The 23,699-nt window shown below is 45.7% G+C and overlaps 1 protein-coding gene across 3 annotated transcripts in view; it reads right to left on the reverse strand.

Moving 5' to 3' along the window:
* The window catches only part of LOC149305785 (genetic suppressor element 1-like), a 359,677-nt gene that overhangs the window by 243,859 nt on the left and 92,119 nt on the right, over positions 1-23,699 (reverse strand). For all 3 annotated transcript variants that reach the window (XM_089540535.1, XM_089540534.1, XM_089540533.1), the window contains exon 2: positions 18,016-18,178. In XM_089540535.1, coding sequence (XP_089396661.1) covers positions 18,016-18,178 — 163 coding nt within the window. The remainder of the gene's footprint in view (positions 1-18,015; positions 18,179-23,699) is intronic.

The following is a 23,699-nucleotide window of genomic DNA, read 5'->3' on the forward strand; positions in this document are numbered from 1 at the left end:
AGACACCCACGTATTGCAGGTGCTTAACCACAATGGCCCTACCCACCACCACAAAGATGGTCTGCGCAGGCACATACACACATGCGCCAGTCCAGAATCGCAGGGACCTGCGAACCTCCCTTTATTGATTCAAACAGTTGGTCCCACTTGATCAATACAGTCGACACTGGCTGGCAGCAGCTCTCCAGAGGTTTAGGTGTCCAGGGATGCAGAAATAATCACCATGGGCTGCATCTGTACTGCAGAGATAATCCAGTTTGATGCCACTTTACCTGCCACGGCTCAGTGCTATGTAATTGTGGGAACTGTAGCTTGTTGCAGCACCAGAGCCCTCTGACAGAGAAGGCCAAGTGTCTCACAAAACTGCAGTCCTCAGAATCCCATAGCAGTGAGCCATGGCAGTTAAAGTGGTGTCAACCTGGATGATTTCTGCACTGCAGATGTGGCCCATGATGATTAAAGTTATGGAAGCCAAGATTGAATGACTCAAAGAGCTGGGTATAATTTAGCTTCAAGAAGAGAAGAAGTGACAGAATAGTATTCTTTAAATATCTGGAAGGATGCCATGTAGATGATAGAGTGAGCTTGTTTTCGGTAGCTCCACAGAACAGAACCAATGGTTTTGAATTACAAGAAATATCATGTAAACATTAGGAGGAACTTGTTGACTGTAAAAGCTGCAGAACAGATTGTCTCAGAGGGTTGCGGACTCTCTGTCTTTGAGGATCTTTTAACAGAGGTTAGATGGGCATCTTTCAGGAATGTTTTAGTTGCATATTCATGCATGGCACGACTGGATGGCCCACGGGGTCCCCTTCAGTGCTAAGATTTTATTATTTTAGATCAGTGGTTCCCCAACTTTGGTCCTCCAGATGTTTTGGACTTCAGCGCCCAGAAGTCCTGACTATTGGCCAAGCTGGTTAGGGCTTCTAGGAGTCGAAGTCCAAAATACCCGGAGGATCAAAGTTTGGGAACCACTGTCCTAGATGAATGCCTCCTCCAGCCCTGCCAGGAGATGCCTGCTGTTGAAATGGGGACCCTTCTACATGCAAAGCATGTACTTTATCACTACTCAACCCTTCGCGAAATGCACGCTCCTTCAGAATCCCATATAGACATAAATGAAATCTGCACCTGGGCCGGACTGCACTCATTGACATCCAGGCATCAAACTCTGTCAGTAAGCCTCATCTGTTCACACAAAGGATCAGACCAGCTGACACACTACTCATACACACTCCAAGTAACTATTGTATTTGTTTCCAACACGCACACGTGAACCGACTCACCTGCCGCCTCCTAAAAAGTCAAAAACAAACCAAGCAATGAGAGGGTACCTCTGGTATCAAGGACGCCAGGGAGATACAACAGACCCTGGGTGGTTATAAAAAGACAACAAAGCAACACTACAGCCATCGCCTGGGTATAATAAAAAGAGCTGATGCTGTTTATAGCGACTCCAGATGGGAAGCTGGTCTGTTTGGTTCCGCTGGAGGCAACTCCAGGGTTGTATATTCGTTCTTTTGTTTTTAATGCATGTTAATATTTTAAATTGTTCTAACATATGATTGCTTAATTGTGTATTTTACACTTTCATTTAGCTACTGTAGTGCTTTTAATCTGCATTCTTTCAAAATGTTGCGTCCCATTAACAGGAGAAAGATGGGATTGTCATCGTTGTGGGCCTTCAAGTCACTTCCGATTGATGGCAACACTAAAGTGATCCTATCATGGGGTTTTCTTGGTAGGATTTGTTCTGGGTTTTCCACTGCCTGCCCCTGAGGCTGAGAGAGTGTGACTTGTCCAAGGTCACCCAGTGGGTTTCCATGGCCAAGAAGGGAATCGAACCCTGGTTTCCAAAGCTGCAGTCCAACTCTCAAACCATTATGCCATGCTGGCTCTCCATGAATAAAATAATAATAATAATAATTAATAATATTAATAACTCTCTTCAGGGAGGGGAAGGGTGTAGAACCAAGACAGGCGGCTGGGTTGAGCCAGCTGGAAACTCTTAAAAGTGTTGGTTTCAAGGGCTAGGCAAGGAATGACAGAGCAACTGGCATAAGCCAGGATAAGGGGGATCTGAGAAGCTGCCTGAAGCAGGAACTGGCAAGGGTGCCAAGGAGCAGAACCAAACTGTCCTGGACAGAGGAGAACAAGAGAAACCCTGATTTACTGGCAGCAAACGGCATACAGAACGCCCAGGACTCTAGCTGGCCTGCTTTGCACAAGAAGCTTATATAGGGCACCCGGCCAGTTGGAAGGCTGGGCTGGGCGCCAAGGAGGGCCTGAGAAATCCCTGATGAAACGCAGGGAAGGAGGGAAGGACAGGCAGGCCACTATGCCTTGCAAGCTGACGGCTGGTGGGTTCAGTTCCTCCAAAGGCCCACATTATGACATGGCGAAGTGGTTTGAGTGTTGGACTATGACTCTGGAGACCAGGGTTCGATTCCCGGCTCGACCATGGAAACCCAGCGGTGACTTGAAGGCACATAACAGAATATAGGCCTCATCACCCATTACAGACAATGGCCATACTCCTCTGAACAAATCTTGTCAAGAAAACCCCATGATAGGTTTGCCGTAGAGTCATGATACTGTAGCATTGGACTACAACTCTGGAAACCAGTGTTTGATTTCCCTCTCAGTCTTGAAACCCACTGGGTGACTTTGGGCAAGTCACATGCTCTCAGCCTCAGGGGAAGGCCATGGCAAACCTCCTCTGAACAAATCTTGCCAAGAAATCCCCATGGTAGGTTCACCTTAGCGTTGTTATAAATCAGAAACAAATTGAAAGCACACAATACACACAATGTGACAGCCTAGGCTGAAAACATACATTTGCAGTTACTCAACCTCCAGGCGTCTCTTGCTCTGTCCATCTCCCCTCTTCCTCTCCAGCTATTGCTTTTCATTCTAAGGAAAGATTAGGAAACTTTTCCTTCCTCCATTCTTGCATTTCTCCAATTCACACGTGGCATCTGTTAATTCAACCCCATCACTGGGTTTGGCCAGATCCCAGCTTTATCTTGCACAGGCTGTATATGTCAGGCCCTTAGACTGAGAGCCCCAGGAGAGAACCGAAAGCAGCCTGGGAATGGAGGAGGAGGAGAACAATGACAACAACGACAATTATTTCCAAAAAGAGCATTATCTCAATAGTTACTGAGAAATGATCCCAACCAAGCTAGGGCCACTGTGCTGGCAGACAGGATGAATGCATAGGATGCATTCTGTATTCAATCAAAGACTACTTTTCACCACAATTTGAGGGGGGGAAACTGTGATTCTGGAGATCAGAGTTTCAGTCCTGGCTCAACCATGGAAACCCACTGGGTGACCTTGGGCAAGTGACACTCTCTCAGCCTCAGAGGATGGCAATGACACTCTGAAGAAACATGCCAAGAAAACCCTGTGGTTGGTTCTGCCTTAGCGTTGTTGTAAGTCAGAAACAACTTGGAGGCAACAAATCTCAAGAAAACAATGCTCAATGTAACAACACCCCAGCACTACTCCTCACCAAAGGAATGGCGCACTAGTGCCACATTTCCACTAGGAAACAAGGAAACAGCTGTCTTGGGTCCTGGCCTGGGAGAAAGGAGGCATATAAATAAATGAAGAAGAAAAGAAAGATGAAAAGAAAAGAAAAAAGAAAAGAAAAGAAAAGAAAGTAGGTCATAACGTGTGTGTGTGTGTATCTCTTTACCTTTATTTATCTTTACCTTTATTACCAAAATTGGGACTCAAAGAAGCTTATAGTTTAAAAGCACATTCCAATTAAAAACTTCCAAAAGTGACAATTAAAATAGAATTAAATAGAGTTTTAGGCCATAGCATTTTTGGTGTCCCAGCAGAGTAAACCGCCTTTGAATTTATAGGGCCACACACTTGAAGCTTTGATCCCCAGCCTGACCTCCCTAGAACTGGATCCCCCAGATATCTGGATCCCAGGTGGATTTCCAGCGCCCAACACTCTCCCAACCAGGCAGAGCTCCTTCCGGCAGCACTTCCCTCTATTTGACTAAGACAAAGTTATAAAATGGAGCACGGCTGAAAGGAGCAAATAATTAAGTCCTGGCCCTTCTAATTATCTGGCAGGCACGCCAGTGAAAACAGAGACGGCGCGCACTTCAAAGCAAGAGCCAGCCATCCAGAGCAGGAGGAAGTTAATAGCCGCCGCGGCTTTCTTCCCAAACAAGCCTCATTGTCAGGAAGGCTGGAGACTTCTTCCTCCGGTTTTAGGCTTTGACCTTCAATTGCAAGCCAACGGCACACAAGATGGTTTCGTTCCAGTACAACATTTATTCCGCTCACAGGTACGCTGCTGCCTGCTTCACCTCTGGCTCATCCATCACCCATCTTACTCTTGGACCAGATGCGGCAGCGTCTCCTGGGAGGCCTCTTATGAGGACATAACCTGGCCTGCTCAACCAGAAAATGTAATGTCTGCCAAATTTGGGAACCAGCAGCGGGATGCAAAAGCACGAATCCTCCCATAGGCAAAAATATTCTGGGACTGGCATGAGGAAGTGCCAGGAAAATCGATGGGTGCTGATACAGGACAGCAATTGTATGTGTCACTTCCATTACTGCATCTAACAGCAGATGACAGTTAGTGTAGAAGGGACAACAACAGCTCCTTGACTGGCACTCATAGTCCAACAGTCAAACCACTACACCATGCTGTTTCCTTCCCTGCACCTAATTTGCTAGCTTGCTGTCTTCAGCTGCGGTGGAGGATGCTGCCTCACTCCCAGTCCTAAAGAAGGAGTCAGCTGCCAGTCAGGTTTGGCTTCTGTAGGTAGAAAGCATGAACCACTCTGTTTCTTGCCTCAGGTGGCAAAATGGCTTGGGCTGGGCCTGTACTCATCTCTCCAAGGTTCCTGTGTGCTAAAATAGCATTTCTGCTCTCTGGGAGTGAAGCCATACTCAAGTCAACCACATCTTTAGGGGAAAGTGCCACATTTTGGTATCATTTCAACCTGCAGAAAACACCAGACTCAAAATGCTCAAAATATGGATACAGTCGGCCTTCATTATCCACAGATTGTTTTATCCACGAATTCAAGCATCCATGGCTTGAAAATGGTCCAAAACAATATAAATTCCAAATGGCAAACCTTAATTTTCCATTTTATATAAGGAACACCATTTTGCTATGCCATCGTATTTAATGGGACTTGAGCATCCACAGATTTGGTTATCCACAGGGGCTCCTGGAACCAAACCCCAGCAGATAACAAGGGTTCACTGTAGTTTAGTGGCAAAAAAGCATGTTGCATTTTGGCCTGTGCATACTCATGGTGTAGTGGTTTGAGTTGCAGGACCTAAGCAGACCGGTTGAAGACAAGGGGTCTTGGAGATGTCTCATCCACATGGTTGCCATGAGTCAAGGACGATTAAAGGGCAGTTAACACCAACAACAAAGTGGTTTGAGTTTTGGACTACAACCTGTAGACCAGAGTTAGCTTCCCTGCTTGGCCATGAAAACTTATTGGGTAACCTTGTATGAGTCACATCCTCTCGGCCCCAGAAAACTCTATGATAGGGTCACATTTGAGTTGCCATAAGTTGGAAATGACTTGAAGGCACACAACAACAACAACAATTTTAAGACTTTCTTCAAATACTATTTGCTAGTCCAGTAAATGGGTTGAAATATAGTGGGCCCTCCCCTTACACAGGAATCTGTTCTGGACCCTCCTGTGTATGGGGAAAAATGTGTACGCTCAAACCATTTGTTTTAATGGAGGAGCATTCCTGTGTGCGGTGCGACGTGTGCACCATGTGCGCGTGCACCATTATATTTTCCGCGGCTTAACATTCCACGTAAAGTATGGCACGGGTGCACTCTAGTTCAGAGTTGGTACAGAAAGTCTTCAGGTTAGATTTCAAATACCTGAACAAGAGGACACACAGGCCAAAACGTGCCAGGATTTCTGACTGATAATCATATTTGGAGCATCCTGAGTTGTGTCTCCAGCTTCTTTAGCTGCTCCCCTGTTTCTACTTCATGCATCATTTAAACCCAGCAAGCTCAACAAGTATGCAGCCCTTGAAGGTGACTGAAGCCCATCAGACAGGTATCACAACACACCAAGGACTCAGTGAAACATGGTTTGGCCACCTATCGGAGACTGCACAACAAGGGTGTCGCTCGACACCTGGCAGACCACAACACACTGCTGAAGAACCAACTGTGTTACGCTTTGTGAGTTGGGCTCCTGTGGTTTTCACACACAACTCCACCAAGGCCCCTACTATGCTCTGATACAAGTTTTTGCTCCATCAGATTTCTTCTTATAAACCCTTATTGTCTTTACGCTTATTGTCTCCATGCCATTCTTTTTTTAATGTTGATGTACTTTATGATGTGGTTGTTAGTCCTTTTTTTAAAAAATAAAAATCCTTTTATTACCAGTTTTACTGTTTATAATGTAAACAGCCTTGGAAAGGCTTTACTGTATTTTGAAGGGAAGGGAGTCATTTAAAAGAGAGAGTGCGAGAAAGAGAAATCAAACGCTCACTCACACAGTAAAAAGACAAAGAACTAAAATTAGAAGATAGTGCCTCCAGAAATAATTTATATTGCCTCTGCTTTGCATGCGAGCCGGAGAGGGGTTAAACCGGTTCTGAGGACGTCCGCACCTACACACCCTAAGAGCAAGGCAACTTTTCCAGAGTACAGAGTACAAATATTGGACTGCTGCTCCCATTATCCTTTAAAACTAACCATGTATGACTACGTTTTCGGTGGGGGTTTTGGGCTATGTGGCCATGTTCTAGAAGAGTTTATTTGTGACGTTTCATCACCATCTGTGGCTGGCATCTTCAGAGAAGATGCCAACCACAGATGCTGGCAAACCACCAGGAATAAACTCTAGAATATGGCCACACAGCCCGAAAAACCCACAAAAAACTATGGATGCCGGCCATGAAAGCCTTTGACTTCACATGTGTGGCTAAGTCTGATGGGACCTGCAGTTCCAAAACAGATGGAGGACCACATGTTCTCCATCCCTGCCTCATAGGATTACTTAACACTCTCTCTCCTGTTTTAGATATGAACCAGAAAATCCAGTGTCATTTACAGTTGGCCCTCTGTATCCACAGATTTCTTTTACCCATGGATTCAAGCATCCACGGTTTGGATATATATATATATATATATATATATATATATTCCCAAAAGCGAACCTTGATTTTGCCATTTCATATAAGGGATGCCGTTTTACTATGCCACTGTGTTTAATAGGACTTGAGCATCCAGGGATTTTGGTATCCATGGGGGATCCTGGAATGAAACCCCAGCAGATACCAAGGGCCCACTGTGTATGAAAATACTGGTATCCCATCTAAGCTGAGGCTGGTTTATCCTGGTTTCCTACTGTGAGTTTTTAAGTTAGGTGTAAGGACATGGGGAGAAAACAGGCCACTCTCAGAGCTATGAGGACCATGCACATCATGGCTGGCCAGCTGCATGCTTGCAGATTTTGCCTTCCTGTCTCCAGACACTTCCCAAAATATCTGTTTTAGACCCAAATAGAGCAAAGGCAAATTCTGAATTTGCCCAAGTTTCTTGGGTGGCTACTACCTAGCCATAAATGCCATTTCAGATGTTAATGCTTGATCAGTCTTTTAACAAACTATCCATTAGGTTTGCACATACTGGCCTTTTCCCACACTCATCTGCTTTAAGGGGAAACTTTTAAACTGAATGTTATGAGATGCGACGGTGACAGTGGAGACCAAAGGGAAGTGGTTTCCCACACACTGCCAAGAACAGCACTTCCGCAGCATCATGGGGCAGGGAGTTCCTCTGGTCAACAGGATTAATAGAAGGAGTCCCAGATTAATGTTTCAGCATTAAAAGATACAAAGGAACCCTGCAGCATCTCTAAATACAACTAAATTTCCAGCATAAGCTTTGATGGACTCCAGTCCATTCATCTAATATATGCTTCTGACGAAGGGGACTGTAGTTCAGAAAAATCTAGGCTCAATCCAGTTTGACACTGCTTTAACCGCCATGCCACCATGCAATGGCATCCTGGGATTTGTAGGTCTGAGAGAGAGTTTACCGTCTCTGTCAGCGCCCACAACAAACTACAATCCCCAGAATTTCATAGCACTCAGCCATGGCAGTCAAAGTGGCATCAGACCGGATTATTTTTGCAGTGCGGACGCAGCCGAAGCCAAAGAGGATTGCTCTGGGCTTAACAGTCAAAGCCTTTCCCCTCCTTCAAACATCACCAGGGCTCATGGCTGTCATTGCCAACTGCAAACCAGTATCTACATGCTGTGTTTGGAAATAAGACCATCCAGGAGCATGTACAGAGTTATTTCCATTGGCACTTCCAAGCAATATTGATCAGCCCCAGCACCACCAGATCACTCAAATCTCATTTTAACCCAAATGCCTCTAGATGCCCTTTGGTAAGCCGCTATTCTCACGCCAGAGGGAAAGTGGTATAACATGAATGAATGAATGAATGAATGAATGGTCTCATCTGCACTGCAGAAATAACACTGCCTTAACTGTCATGGCCCAATGCAATGGGATCCTGGGACTTGTAGTTTTGTGAGACATTTCACCTTCTCCATCAGGGCATGCAAAAAAACTACAATTCCCAGAATTCCATAGCATGGAGCCATGGCAGATAAAGCGGTATTAAACTGGATTATTTCTGCAATGAGGATGCAGCCAAAGGCTTGCTCCGGAGGCGAATACCCAAAGCCTCTTTTTGTTGCAATGCAACTTCTTTATTCAACGTTACAAGACGTAAACACAGAACTAACAACACACAGAAACTAAGCTAAACAGAACTAAAAAAACACATCAACAAAGAGCTAAGAAACAGGCAGATCCTCCAAAAGAGCTCCTCTCATGAGTTTAAAAAGACCCTGCTCTTGGCAAAGCAGTATCTCCACGTGATCCACTTGCAAGCATGACCACCCAGGAGCATGGGCAGAGTTTTTCTTTCCCCACCAGCAATCCCAATGGGCCTGAATCCGCACCAACACAACCCCCGGGGCATGTGCAGAGTTTCTTCTCCCCACTGGCAATCCCAAGGGGCCTGGATCAGGCTCAGGGAGGAACCTCAGCCCCAAGAGAGCACAGCAGAGCATGTGCAGAGTCCTTTCCCTCCAACAATTCCAAGAGACCTGGATCAGCATCAACACAACCCCCCTAGAGCATGTGCAGAGTGTTTCCTCTCTCCCGCCCCCCAGCAATCCTAAGGGAGAGGAACCTCGGCACCGACAGACCCTAAGAGAGCATGAGCAGAGTTCTTCTTTCCCAAGAGGAGCATCAGGGAGCATGGGCAGAGCCCCAAGAGAGCGCAGGAGAGCATGTGCAGAGTGCTTCCTTTCCCCAAGAGGGCCCTTGCCGGGGGGGAGGGGGGGCTCACCTCGGCTGCTGCTGCTGCTGCCGGGGGCCGGGGCTAGTCCGCTCCATCGGGGGCCGCGATCCTCCATGGGGCCGCAAGGCAAAGGCAAGGCAAAGTCCTTGGCTGGGAGCTGGGGGCCTCCCACTTCCTGCTCCGAGTTGTTCTCTTCTCCGTCCGGCCCAAGAAGAGCAGCAGCAGCAGGAGGAGGAGGAGGGACTGCGGCGCTTCCTCTGGGCAGCAGCAGCAGCAGCAGCTCAGCGCCGGGGAAGAAGGAGGCAGGGCCAGCAGCGCCTCCGTCCGCACCCCAGACTTCCCGCGCCTCGGCACCGCTGCAGCTCCTCCAGGCTGCAGCCCCGGGGACCCCTTCGGGGATCCTGGGCCTTTGACTTTGGCCACCACTTCCCAAGGGCACCTCTGGGAGATCTAGTTTTTGGCACCACTTTAAGGGCCAGCTCTGGGATGCTGGGGTTGGTCCTTTGGCACCGCTTTCAGGGCCATCAGTGCTCTGGGACACTGGGCTTTGTGCTTTGGGGAGATGTCGTTTTTGGCCCTACTTTTAAAGGGCACCAGTGCCATGAGATACTGGGGTTTCTATTTTGGGGAGAGGTAGTTTTTGGCATTACTTTTAAAGGGCATCAGCGCTATGAGATACTGGGGTTTGTATTTTGGGGAGAGGTAGATTTTGGCACCACTTTTAAAGGCCACATCTGGGACCCTGAGGTTGGTCCTTTGGGGAGATGTAGCATGGCACTGCTTTAAAGGCCATCTCTGGGATACTGGGGTTTTTGGCACCATTTTTAAAGGCCATCAGTGCTCTGGGACCTTGGGGTTTGTATTTTGGGGAGATGTAGTTTGGCTCCTGGAAACAAGCCCCAACTGATACCAAGGGCCCACTGTAGTAGTAGTAGTAGTAGCAGTAATCTTACTATCCACTGTACTTAATGGGACTTGAACATCCACAGTTTTTGGTATCCACAGTGGTCTTGGAACCAAACCCCAGAGGATCCCAAAGGGCCCACAACTGTAATAGTAGTAGTAGTAAGACTAAGGGTAATAACTTTACTATCTACTGTACTTAATGACACCTAAACATCCATGGATTTTGGTATCCACAGGGGTCCTGGAACTGAACTCCAACAGATACCAAGGGCCCACTATAATAATAATAATAATAATAATGATGATGATGATGATGATGCATTGTATCTAATGGGACTTGAGCATCCATGGATTTTGGTATTCATCAAGGGTCCATTGTAATAATAATAATAATAATAATAATAATAATGCAATAATACTATCCCTGGGGTCCTGGAAGCCAACCCCAGCGGACCCCAAGGGCCCAGTGTATGTAATCCTCAGCTAAGAAACCCCTTAGAAATTCAGCCCACTGGAAGGCACTTTGCACAGCCTTTGGGAAAGCGACATGTCCAAGCTTTGCAAAACCTCGATGTTTGTCTGTTTGTCTTTGCCCAAAACAAAACTTTGCAGGGATCTTGTAGCACCTTTGAGACTCACTGAAAGAAAGACATTGGCAGCATGCGCTTTCGAAGACATCAGTCTAATGTACATCGGAGGAACTAGACCAAAGTCTAGGAAAGCTCAGGCTGCCCACCTCTTTCTTTCAGTGAGTCTCAAAGGAGCTACAAGATCTCTCTACGTACTGATTCTACAGACATACACAGCTCTATATTTTAATTCTGCCTTACAGGGAGGTAGTTTTAGAAAGGCCCAGGCCCCCAGGATTGCAAGGCAGAGACTGGCTGGCCCTCCAGAGATAAGCAGACCTTTGGGAGGAATGGAAAGAGAAAGAAGGGGGAAGTTAGGGCTTAGGGCTCCAAGCTGACATCTGCTGGAAAAAGAGAACATGGCATTGCCTCCTGCCACAGGGGCTGCCTTGCTTGCAAGACTACAGTGCGGTTGGCGTGTGCCTCCAAGTCATTGCCAACTCTTGGCACACCTATGGCTGGGCTTTCTTGGTCCAGAGGAGGCTGGGCATTGCCATCCTCAGAAGCTGACAAAGTGGGACTTGCCCAATGTCAGCCAGTGGGTTTCCCTGGCTGGGCAGGGATTCGAACCCAAGTCTCCAGAGTCCACAACACCCAAACCGGGCGGACTCTGTGCAGGATCTCTACAATTCAGAAAAAGGCAAGGTTAGAGAATATCACGGCCTGCGGAGGATAAATAGGAATAGACGTTCCTCCTATATATATATATATATTCCTCCAATAACTAGAAAGGCTTTCAAATAAGACTTTTTATTCAGCCGTCACGGAATTTGCAGCCATACTGTGTTTATTTATTATTTATTTATTAATGTAAATTATATTTGATTTTGTCACTGCTGCTTCCATCTTTCCTCCTCCCAGCAAAGAACCATTTGAATAGAAGATGCTGAATGCTGCTGATGCTATTTATTCATATCCCGCTTTTGTCCCCAAAGCTGGGACTCCAAGCGGCTTGCAATTTAAAAACCGTATAAAATTAGGCCGAAAACTAGAACTAAGACTGTTACAGTATGAAAACATATCACTCACTAAAAGATTAAAATGCAGATTGAAAAGATAAGAGCCCTTAAAAAACAGTGGTTTGAACGCTGGACTATAGGACTCTGGAGGCCAGAGTTCGAATTCCAGCTCAGCCATTGAAGCTCACTGGGTGACTTTGGGCAAGTCACATGCTCCTTTTTTGCTCTGGTGCCACAGTAAACTACAGTTCCCAGAACCGTATTGAGCCATGACAGTTAAAGTGGTGTCAAACCAGATTATTTCTGCAGTACGGATGCAGCTTTAGTCTCCTTCCCATCTCCTTGCTTCAGCTAGGCCACCCAGTCTTAAGTGCTTACTACATAAAATAGGCTCCCCTTTTAAGAAACAAGTAAATTGTTGCCTCCCTTTCCAAAAGAGAAAGAAAGAAACGGTTGCAATATTTTGTTACACAGATGCAAAAGGAACAAATGCCCTTATCAGCAATTCTCACAAGGTATGAGAAACTTTTTATCTTCCTGCCTTCGCTAATCTAGAGCAAAGCCATGCCTATTATATTTTTCACTCCTTAATTTTCTGCGTTGAACACATTTGTGGCGTCAGCATAAGTATGTGCACCAATTGAGTATGTCTTATGTAGAAAATGCATTCATGTGCATATAATAATAATAATAATAATAATAATAATAATTTATTTATTTATAGCCCGCCCAATCACAAGGAATCCAGGCAGGTTACAACAGTAAAAATAAAGATAATAAAATACAATACAATACAATAAATAAATAAAATACAATAAAATTACAGAGAGCGAAGTGAGTACATTCACAGTTAGGCCTGATGGAAGTTGGGCCTCTCTTTTTCACTCCCTCCCAGGTCTGATGGTGATGTCATGGAGGGAGGGCTCTTCTTCTTCAGGCAAGGATTTTATTTTAATTAATTTTAATTTAATTCTTCTCATTAAATTTAAGAGAAGAATTGGTGGACAGAGTGACATAAGTCACAGTAAATGGGGAGTAGAACTAGGTAGGGAAGGCCTGCTGGAAGAGATCCGTCTTAAGAGCCTTCTTAAAGGCTGTAAGAGTAGAAATGTCACGCATCTCCTTCGGCAGGTCATTCCATAGCTTCAGAGCTGCGATGGAAAAGGCCCTCTGGGTGACTGAAGTTAGCCTAGATTTTATTGGCTGAAGTAGATTCTTCCCCTTCGAGGACCTTAGAGTGCGGGACGGACAGTATGGAAGTAGGTGATCTCTTAAGTATTCTGGACCCAAGCCATGTAGGGCTTTGAAGGTAATCACCAACACCTTGTACCTTGCCCGGAAACTAATTGGCAGCCAGTGAAGGGATTTCAAAACCGGTGTTATGTGATCGGTACGACGAGTACCTGTAATTAACCTGGCTGCCATATTTTGTACAAGTTGAAGTTTCTGAACTTGGCACAAGGGTAGCCCCATGTAGAGCGCATTACAGAAGTCCAATCGAGAGGTGACCAGCGCATGTACAACTGTTTCAAGGTCTCCCTGCTCCAGGAAGGGGCGCAGCTGGCGTATCAGCCGAAGCTGATAACAAGTGCTCCTGACTGTCGCATCTACCTGAGCTGTCAGGTGAAGCGACGAGACAAGGAGCACCCCCAAGCTGCGGACAGAGTCTTTCAGGGGAAGTGTGACCCCATCCAGAACTGGCTGACATAATTCCATACCTGGGCTTGGGTTTCCTATAACAAGTACCTCCGTCTTACCTGGATTCAGCTTGAGTCGGTTTTCCCTCATCCAGTCCATTACCGCCCCAAGACAGGCATTCAGAGGAGAGATGCCATCCATAGACACTGCATCAGTTTGAGACATAGAGAAATATATTTGGGTGTCATCAGCGTACTGATAACATCCTGCCCCATGTCTCCGGATGATTTTTCCCAGCGGCTTCATGTAAATGTTAAACAGCATAGGAGACAATATTGCGCCCTGGGGTACACCAAATTTTATCTCTCTTTTAGAAGAGCAACTGTCTCCTAGTGCCACCATCTGGAATCTGCCTGAGAGGTAGGACCGGAACCACTGTAGAACAGTGCCTCCGATACCTAACTCTCTCAGGCGTTCCAGAAGGATACCATGGTCGATGGTATCGAAGGCCGCTGAGAGGTCTAAGAGCACCAGCAGGGTCACACTTCCCCTGTTGATGCCTAGACGGAGATCATCGACTAAGGCGACCAAGGCCGTCTCAACTCCGTATCCTGCCCTGAATCCGGTTTGAAATGGGTCCAGATAATCATATAATCAGATAATCATATGACTTGGGTGCTCTCTGCCAGGTGTGTTTATCTCATGCACTTGCGAATTTGGCACATATTTATTTTCTTTTTATGCCTCCTTTCTCCCAAGGCGGCTCACAAATACTGTAGTAAGATGCAACCAGTGTGGTGCTGTGGTTGAGCACTGCATTACGAGTCGAGATCAGGGTTCGAATCCCTGCTCGGCCATGGAAACCCACTGGGTGGCCTTGGGCAAGTCATACTCTCTCAGCCTCAGAGGAAGGCAAAGGCAAAAAACCCTCTGATCAAAGCTTGCCAAGTAAATAGGGTCACCATAAATCAGAAACGACTTGCCAAAAAAAGCTGCGACCCACATTCCTGATTTTCTCAAAGAAAGATTGGAGAGGAAACAATTTTGTCATAAAGGCACAGGTTTTGGCCAACCAATGTTTAAAAAGGTGATTCAAATACATGGATCATAAGAGAGTTACTTCAGACTGTAACTTTTTCTTTGCAGGTCTTCTGGCTCCCATGCAATACAGTGTATTGGTATCCACTGGGGTTTTGTTCCAGGGTCTCTGTGTGGATGCTAAAATCTGTGGATGCCCAAGTCCCATTATATACAATGGTATAGTGAAATGGTGTCCCATATATAAGATGACAAAACCAAGCTTTACTTTTTGGAACATATATATATGAATATTTTTAAGCTGTGGATGGTGCATGGTTGAACCTGTGCATTAAAAAAATCCATGGATATGGTGGGCCGACTCTATATGTGCCAGGGAGGAAAATGCTATGCTGAAATGTGCCTTCAGTGGATGCAGGAAAGAGGAAAGAAGCAAAGCATGTGTGGCCAAGCCAACCGCTCTCCTTAACCTTGTTTTGCCCACATGATGGTTGGTACATGACTTTGATGTCTCTTCCCTTCTTCCTGCATGCCAGCCAAGATCCTGACCAGGAACACAAAGGCCCTGCCATTGGGAACCAGTGCATGAAATACATCAGGCATCCAACATGCCATTACTCAGTGCCTCTGCCAAGCGACGCTGGCAATTAACACAGGGAGCTTTGCATGCCCCGTTCCAGGCCATAGCGCCTGCTCCCAGATGCCTGGCAGTAAATAGCTCACAAATTAACAAAAGACCCTCTCTGACCCCCTTATTCCAGAATAACACCACCAGGTGGCTGCAAAGAAGCTCTGCTGGGTTTCTCTCCCTCCCGCCCTTCTTCATGAAGAGGAGGATCTCTTATAAGAAACAGTTTTCTATCCAAGTACTAACCAGAGCTAACCCTGTTTAACTGCCAAGATCAGATGGGATCTGGTGCTTTTAGAGCAGTGGTTCTCAACCTTCCTAATGCTGCGTCCCTTTAATGCAGTTCCTCATGTTGTGGTGACCCCCCCCCCCACCATAAAACTGTGGCGTCTCAGTTCCTAAGACCATTGGAAATATGTGTTTTCCAACAGTTTTAAGCGACCCCTGTGAAAGAGTCGTTCAACCCCCAAAGGGGTTGTGACCCACAGGTTGAGAACCCATAAAATAAGCCATAGCAGGATTTCTAAACCATATCCCAAAAATAAGATATAGTGATAGGCCCGGCAAGGAACGGAAGGGAGCAGAAAGATTGGGGCCAATGTTTCTAAAGGAAATGGAGTCACAAGAAATTCAGGATGGAATTCTGGGTTTGGAAAGTTATGACAATGTTCCAGAAGAAGATAACTTAACTATATTTGAATAAATGTTGATTGTTGTACCAAAATTAATAAGCCATAGTGTGTCTTCTTGAGGAAAAATAAATATAAGACAGTGTCTTATTTTCGGGGAAACACGGTACTGAGGAGCACAACCGGATGCAAAAAGAACCCACATGTTCAGCTGAAATGATCTCCCAGAGCAGAGTGCTGGGGAAATGGTCCAGCTGTCTCAGACCTGGAAATGGGTTGCCTTTCAGAATGGAGTTGAATGCTACGGGATGTTCAGAGAATATCCTCCTCTCCTTTGTTTTGCTTTCTGGGCCAGAAACAATTCTCTGGGTTCTGGGAAGGTGTGGATTTGGTGACTTTCTAGACTTTGCAAAGGAGGAAAGAGGCATTGTCAAGCAACCGAGTGAGTCCTCCTTAATCTTCCGCCCCTTGGCTCCTTTCTCATCATTGTTGGCTACATCAGGCTTTCCCAATCTTTTTACCCTGGAGGAACCCTTGAAGTGATTTTCAGCTCTCAAGGAACCCCCGCACCAAAATTATATCTACATCTAAGCCCCCTCCCACAAAAAACCCTGTCTTTTCACATTTTATTACACAATTTTTAAAAAATCCAACAATCCCAATCTCTTTCAATTTCTTCTTTATTCCTCTCATTAATTAGTGCCGTCAAAATGTCCATTTCCATAGCTTTTCCCAATTTATCCATCCATTCCTCTTCCATCGGGGTTTGTTTTTGTTTCCATACTTTAGCATAAATTATTCTTGCTACCGTAATCATATATAGTATGATTCATCTATATTTTCTTTCTACATCTTTATCTCTCATGCGCGTCATATTTTAAAAAACCCCTAATGTTTTCATTCACAATCTTTTGTGGAACTCTTAGCAACCACTTTCACAACCCTAGGGTTCCAGGGAACCGTGGTTTGAGAAACCTCAGGTTAAACTAAAGCAACTGTTGCATGTGAACGCACACAACCCAGGTGCCTACTGCCATCCCAAGGGAACAGCCTCTGTTGTGTCCATTTAGGGCTGCCATACAATCAGTTCCCACAACCTTGTAGCCACCCTACCACCAATGCCAACTTCCCACAGCAAGCCAGGTCCACAGATGCCTACAAGCGTCCCTGAGTGCCTTTCTTTTCCCTCCTACTCTGGCCCATGGAAAGCAAAATCTCTCACCAGTTCCTTCTGACCTCTCTGGTCTACATTTCTAGTGCTACAACCCAATATGTTTATGCACCCATAAGGCACATGATGCCACTTCATGCCTGTAATCAAGTGGACTGTAGTTATTTTGGCTCATCCAAGTAAAAGGTCTAGACTCTGGTGGGTCTCCTGGTACAGAGCAGGCCTGGAAGATGGTGTCTGTGTCTAAGTGTGTAAGTCAAAGAAAGAGGGAGGAACTCTGTGTGTTATGGAAGGAGGTAGGGAGGAAGGGAGAGACGCCTCTTCTAGGAATGCTGCAACTCCTGAACAGGGAGGATGGTAAAAGTCCCAAATGGCAGCCAGCCAAACCTAGCTTTGGGACACCAATGCCCAGGAGCGGCCTTCCGCCTCTGACCCAGCCAACAAGTCACCCACTGGAAGGGAAGACAGAGATCTGTACGTGTGACTGGAACATCTGGGTTTGGGCTCAACAGCAGGAAGATCTTACATCTATTCCAGGAAAACCCTGGCAGAAATAGCACAAGAGCTCTAGAATTCCCGTTAATAAGAGCACTGGCAAGGAAAAGGACCTGTGCTTTTTACAACCATTGTAAGAGTTACTGTCAAACCAGGCTGACTCTTTAGGCTTCCTGTAGCCCCATCTTGGTGCACAGCGAAGAACTGGCTACAAAGCTAACTTTGGTTTTTAAAAGAACAATGGATAAAGAAGTCTGCTTGCTGAAAAGCAGCAGCAAACACATGACTGGATTCTCAAACTGAAGAACAGCTCAGTTGTTATGCTACTAAACTCCCCCTTCCCACCACAAGTAACGTAAGTGTGTATGTATGTATGTATGAAAGCTCATCCAGATCTCTTGCTCCAACTGTGTTCCCACACCCTGTTCATTGCCCCATCACTGTAAACCAAACAGGCACAGATCCCAAACATCCTGGGCTCTGCAACCTTGTGTTGTTTGCCAGTTGCACATCAGGACACAGAGGTTGCTCCATACAGTGACAACAAATACAGGGCTTACTTGTAGATGTCAGGGCTGCACCCTCCGCATCCAAGCTGGCCCTGTAATCCTGAGTGGCACCGTTCCCTGCCGCTGCACTCTCTGAGGTGCCCGGCGGGCGCTGGGTGGGCTCGCTGGCCACTACTTTTAGTGCAGGTGACTCCAAAGGAAAGGCTGGAGAGGCCTGGAAGAGAGAAAAAAAGCAAAGAAGGCTATAAGGGTCTCTGGTGGGCATTGCAATGGATCAGCTCTAACAACAGGAGAACCATTTACTTTTCTGGGCCCCACATGGATTTGTTGTTGGGGTATGCAACACCACAATCACATTTCTCATCCTCGTATGGGAACTGCAGCATGTTCACTGACCTTGGAAAGGTTATTTGGAGGGTGCAACTCTCCACTACAACTGCTATGGGCTATTGGCCTTATTACCTGGGGGATTCCGGGAGTTATAGTCCCTCTTTTCCACACCACACAGATGCACAGATGCAGCAGCAGCAGAATCCGTGACTTTCAGGACAGAACAGAAAACCTATTTTTGTCTGTGACTGTACATATCAAGTGAGGGAATCAGCTCACTGGAAATGAGTCCCATTATATCTGATGCAGAGGCTTACTTTCCATTCGATACTAGTGCTTCCCAGTAGGAGCTAGGATACAAATGCTTTGAGGGAATGATCCTACTAAGTGAGCACAAATAAATGTACATCTTTTAACCAAGTGCTGCTCAAACTGGAGGTCCCTGGACCAGTGCCAGTCCCTGAGCCATTGGCCATTGGTCACAGGGCAAGTTTACAAGAAAGAAAGAAAGAAAGAAAGAAAGAAAGAAAGAAAGAAAGAAAGAAGGAATTGTACACAGTAAATATAAGTTCAGTTTTGGTCCCTGCCACACCGAAAAACAAGTCCCTCACTTCAAACAGCCTGAGAAGCACTGCCTTAACCAACGAGAAATAAATTTGTAAGATAATGCCTGGCCTTTTGCTATGGATGAATCTTGCAATCCATTTGACTGTTGTTTATTTGTCTTTGAACACACCATCAGTTTGTGCAACCTGGCTGTTGGGAAACGTCAACTGTGGTATAAATTATTTCCACTCCGTCTTAAGCAACTTAATCCTCAGATTGCAATCCCCTTAAGCCCCCACCAAGTCCCACTGCAGGTGCCAGGAAATGTATCCATAGTGAACCTACTTTCTGAATCGCCCTATTTTCCTTGCAACAGGCAGACCAGCTGTGTGACTGGTTGCTCGAATGGAAGTCCACTGTCAGACACATTTTGAGCATGGACTGCAAAGAGGCCAGAGTCTGAATGCAAAGGCAAGGCAGGTCGACCCTCAGAGAGGGAGATTGTCCTTCCTTTCCTGTATTGTTCTTGCCTGGAGATGAATGGCCTGTCCCATCCATTTCAGACCTTTTGAAACTAGCATGGACTTCATCCTCATCCATCTCCACAGGGGAAAAAACACCAAGTCCTGCCCTGCAGTTCTCTCAAGGATCAAAGAGAGAGGGTGCAGCAGGCAATGCAAACCTGACAGCAAGGAAACAGGTGCCATGTGCCCCACCCAGCCCTCATTTTGCCTTCCTGAAAAAGTGGTTTGAGTATTAAGTACAAGTATTAACAGTACAAGGTGCTGATGATGACCTTTAAAGCCCTACATGGCTTGGGTCCAACCTGCTTGCGGAATCGCTTCCTTCCATACAATCTGCCCCGCGCATTTGGGTCCTCTGGGAAAAACCTTCTTCAACCAAGAAAGACCAGGCTGACGGTGGTTACTGAGAGGGCCTTTTCATCAACCGCTCCCAAATTATGGAATGGCCTGTCAGAGGAGATCCTTCAAAAGGGCTGTCAAAACAGATCTCTTCCGACAGGCCTTCCCTGAATAACCCACCCAGTCTTCCATGGACAAAGAAGATCATAGTGATCAGCTGTGTGCCATAGAATCTAAGGACTGGAAGAGACCCCAAGGGCCACCCAGTCCAACCCCATTCTGCCATGCAGGAAGACACCATCAAAACATTTTGGCCAACCAGCTTGTTCAAAAATTTCCAAAGGAGGAGACCCCACCACATTCCGAATCAGTGTCTTCCACTTTCGAAAAGCTCTTCCCATCAAGAGGTTCTTCCAAACGTTTAGGTGGGATTTCCTTTCCTGCAGCTTGAATCCATTGCTCCATGTTCTACTCTCTGGAGCAGCAGAAATCAAGCTTGCTCCATCCTCAGTATGACATTCCTTCAACATGTCTATCATGTCACCCCTTAACCTTCTCTTCCCCAGGCTAAACATACCCAGCTCCCTAAGCCTCTCCTCATAGGGCATGGTTTCAATTTGGTATCAGACAATCAATCAAAGCTTGGAAATATATCTTTCTTTCTTTCTTTCTTTCTTTTGTCCACAGTTTCCAAAAGCCTTCTAGGAGCTCTGGCCCCAAAACAGTAACTTTTCTGGTGTCCAGGTATGCATGTGAACATGCCACACTTCCATTCTGCAACGCAAGTAGTGAAAAATGTAGTAGCTGGGGCAAAAGCATCTTTCCCTAGGAATCTCTGTTTTCATTTTTAAAAAGAAGCAAAATAAAGAGCTAACAAAATGAAATTCAAGACAGAGAAATGTAAGGTACTGCACTTAGGGTGGAAAAATAAAATGCACAGATATAGGATGGGGGGCACATGGCTGAATGAAACTACATATGAAAGGGATCTAGGAGTCAAAGTAGACCACAAGTTGAACATGAGTCAACAGTGCGATGTGGCAGCTAAAAAGGCCAATGCAATTTTGGTCTGCATCAATAACAGTATAGTGTCTAGATCAAGGGAAGTAATAGTGCCACTATATTCTGCTTTGGTCAGGCCCCACCTGGAATATTGTGTCCAGTTCTGGACACCACAATTTAAAACGGATGTTGAGAAACTGGAGCGTGTCCAAAGGAGAGTAACTAAAATGGTGAAGGGCCTGGAAACCATGCCCTATGAGGAATGATTTAGGGAGCTGGGGATGTTTAGCCTGGAGAAGAGAAGGTTAAGAGGTGATATGATAGCCCTGTTTAAATATTTGAAAAGATGTCATATTGAGGAAGGAGCAAGCTTGTTTTCTGCTGCTCCAGAGACTAGGACTCGGAGCAATGGATGCAAGCTACAGCAAAAGAGATTCCACCTCAACATTAGGAGGATTTTCCTGAGGGTAAGGGCTGTTCAACAGTGGAACAAACTCCTTCCTCGGAGATTATAGTGAAGTCTCCTTCCTTGGAGGTCTTCAAATGGAGGCTGGATGGCCATCTGTTGGGGATGCTTTGATTTGAATTTCCTGCATGGCAGAACAGGGTTGGACTGGATGGTCCTTGCAGTCTCTTCCAACTCTATTGTTCTATGATTCTGTGATTCTATGAGTTGGGTTTTTATTTTTTTGCAAAGGAAGGCTGGAAAGATTTGAGGTGTCTGAAGCTGAAGAAAGATTTCTGGTGGGCAGAAGAGAAATGGCTGGACTACCTTTTGCAGGCCCTGGCCCTATGTCCACCAGAAGCAGATATAATTATGCACATTAATAAACACAGAATAAATTATGTAAACTAGGGGAAATGGTGCATACATGGACTCAATTAGCATAACCTACATCTGCTGAAGGATCTTTTTTTCATGGTGTGCAACTGGAGTGCAGAATATTGATACTATTATTATAGTTTATCACTGATGACTACTATTAAATGTGATGGCATAATACTCTGGTTTTTTGGCTTTCCAGGAAAATTTAAATCCAAGCGCCTCTTACTCTAGAGGTGACCCACACCTCAAACTGCAGAATGTTCTGAAAGGAAAACCAAAAAGGAACAGGTTGGTTCTTCATATATGCAAGAGAAGAACAGGTCACCAAGTGTGAGGGGTTGGGGAGAGGAAGGGTCGCACAAAAAGAGCTACCCACGGCTGCATCTGCACTGCAGAAATAATCCAGTCTGACACCACTTTAACTTTCATGGCTCAATGCTCAGTCCTGGGGATTTGTAGTCTGTGGTAGCACCAGAGCAGTCTGATAGTGAAGGCTAAATATCCCACAAAACTGCAATCCCCAGAATTCCATAGCATTGAACCATGGCAGTTAAAGTGGTATAAAAGTGGGTTATTTCTGCAGTGCAGATGCAGCCTTTGTCAAAAGCGGGAACTCCCCCTTCTTCCTTCCCATTGTTTCCCCTTTCCTACCTTTGATTTATGAACACACAGGCTTTGGGCTGACAGGCAGAACAGAGTTTTAAAAAATGTGGATCCAATTTTTTTTTAAGGATTAGTCCTCTAAAACCAGGACAGTTAAAGAAGATGAATGGCTTGTTCAAACTCCATCACAAAGCACTTTGGTTCAATGACACACACACACACATGCACACAACAGCCAGGGTGTGGAAATCTACCATTTGTTTCCTGGAATGGTTTAATTTATGGCAATGCTCCGGTGCACCAACTGCTAACAACACTCAACAAATCCCACAAGCCTTTGAATGGCATCACTTAAGTGACTTGCATTGCGACCAGGCATGGCTGGGAGCTTTGGAGACAGGAGGGCACCTCTGTCTCCGAACTATGGGGAAAATAGTTTTTTGTGGGTTTTTCAGGCTATGTGGCCATGCTGTAAAAGCGTTTATTCCTGACGTTTCACCAGCATCTGTGGCTGGCATCTTCAGAGAATGCTGACTTGGAAGAGAGTGGGGTGTGTGTGTGTGTGTGTGTGTGTGTGTGTATCTGAAGATGCCAGCCACAGATGCTGATGAAATGTCAGGAATAAACTCTTCTACAGCATGGCCACATAGCCCAAAAAACTCACAAAAACTATGGATGCCGGCCATGAAAACCTTTGAATTCACATGGGGAAAAACTCAAGAAGGACCCTATAGCTCCCCAGGACTTCATAAGGAAGAAAAGCTCACAGCTCTCAGCCTGCTGGTCCCTTAGGCCACCATTAATAGAAAGTGACTGCTTCCTGCCTTTGAAAGTGGAAAGGAAGCATGCCAGTTTCCCACTGAATTGCAAAACAACTGGTGACCACATTCCTTTATCTCATATCTTTTTTTCCTGATGGACCTCAAGGAAGTCCTTTATCTCATATCTTTCCCCTCTGATGGACTTCAAGGAGACACACGTGGAGTGCCTAGGCAAGATCCAAAGCAGGCACTGATGAGATATAAAGTTGGTATGGAACGACGTTGCTGATGTGTGCCTTGCAGTTGTTTCTGACTTACAGCGATCCTAAAGCAAGCCTTAGAAGAGCCAGTGTGGCATAGTAGTTTGAGCATTGGATATGACTCTGGAGGCCAGGGTTCAAATCCCCTTTTAGTCATGTAAACCCACTGGGTGACCTTGGGCAAGTCACACTCTCTCAGCTTCAGAGGATGGCAGTGGCAAACCCCCTCTGAAGAAACTTGCCAAGAAAACCCAGTGATAGGGTAGGGTCACCCTAAGTTGGAAACAACTTGAAGGCACACAACACATGGTTGAAATTGGAAACAACTCGAAGGCATGCAACACACACATAGTTATGTATGCAGTATAGAGTTTGCATAATAAGATAAGTAATCTACTGGGAGGAGCGAACGCATAGTAAACTGAGGATGACTTGTGACTGGCTGAGTTGCATATGACAAGAATGAGTTAGAGATGTGAGGAGAGTTAGTCAGGGGACAGAGTCAGAGATTAGTTAGACTCAGGTCAGTTAAGAGTCTTAGAGT

This window comes from Sceloporus occidentalis, unplaced genomic scaffold, assembly GCF_023333645.1.
Source record: "Sceloporus occidentalis isolate IW3139 unplaced genomic scaffold, rSceOcc1.0.p SCAF_10, whole genome shotgun sequence".
Classification (NCBI taxonomy): domain Eukaryota; kingdom Metazoa; phylum Chordata; class Lepidosauria; order Squamata; family Phrynosomatidae; genus Sceloporus; species Sceloporus occidentalis.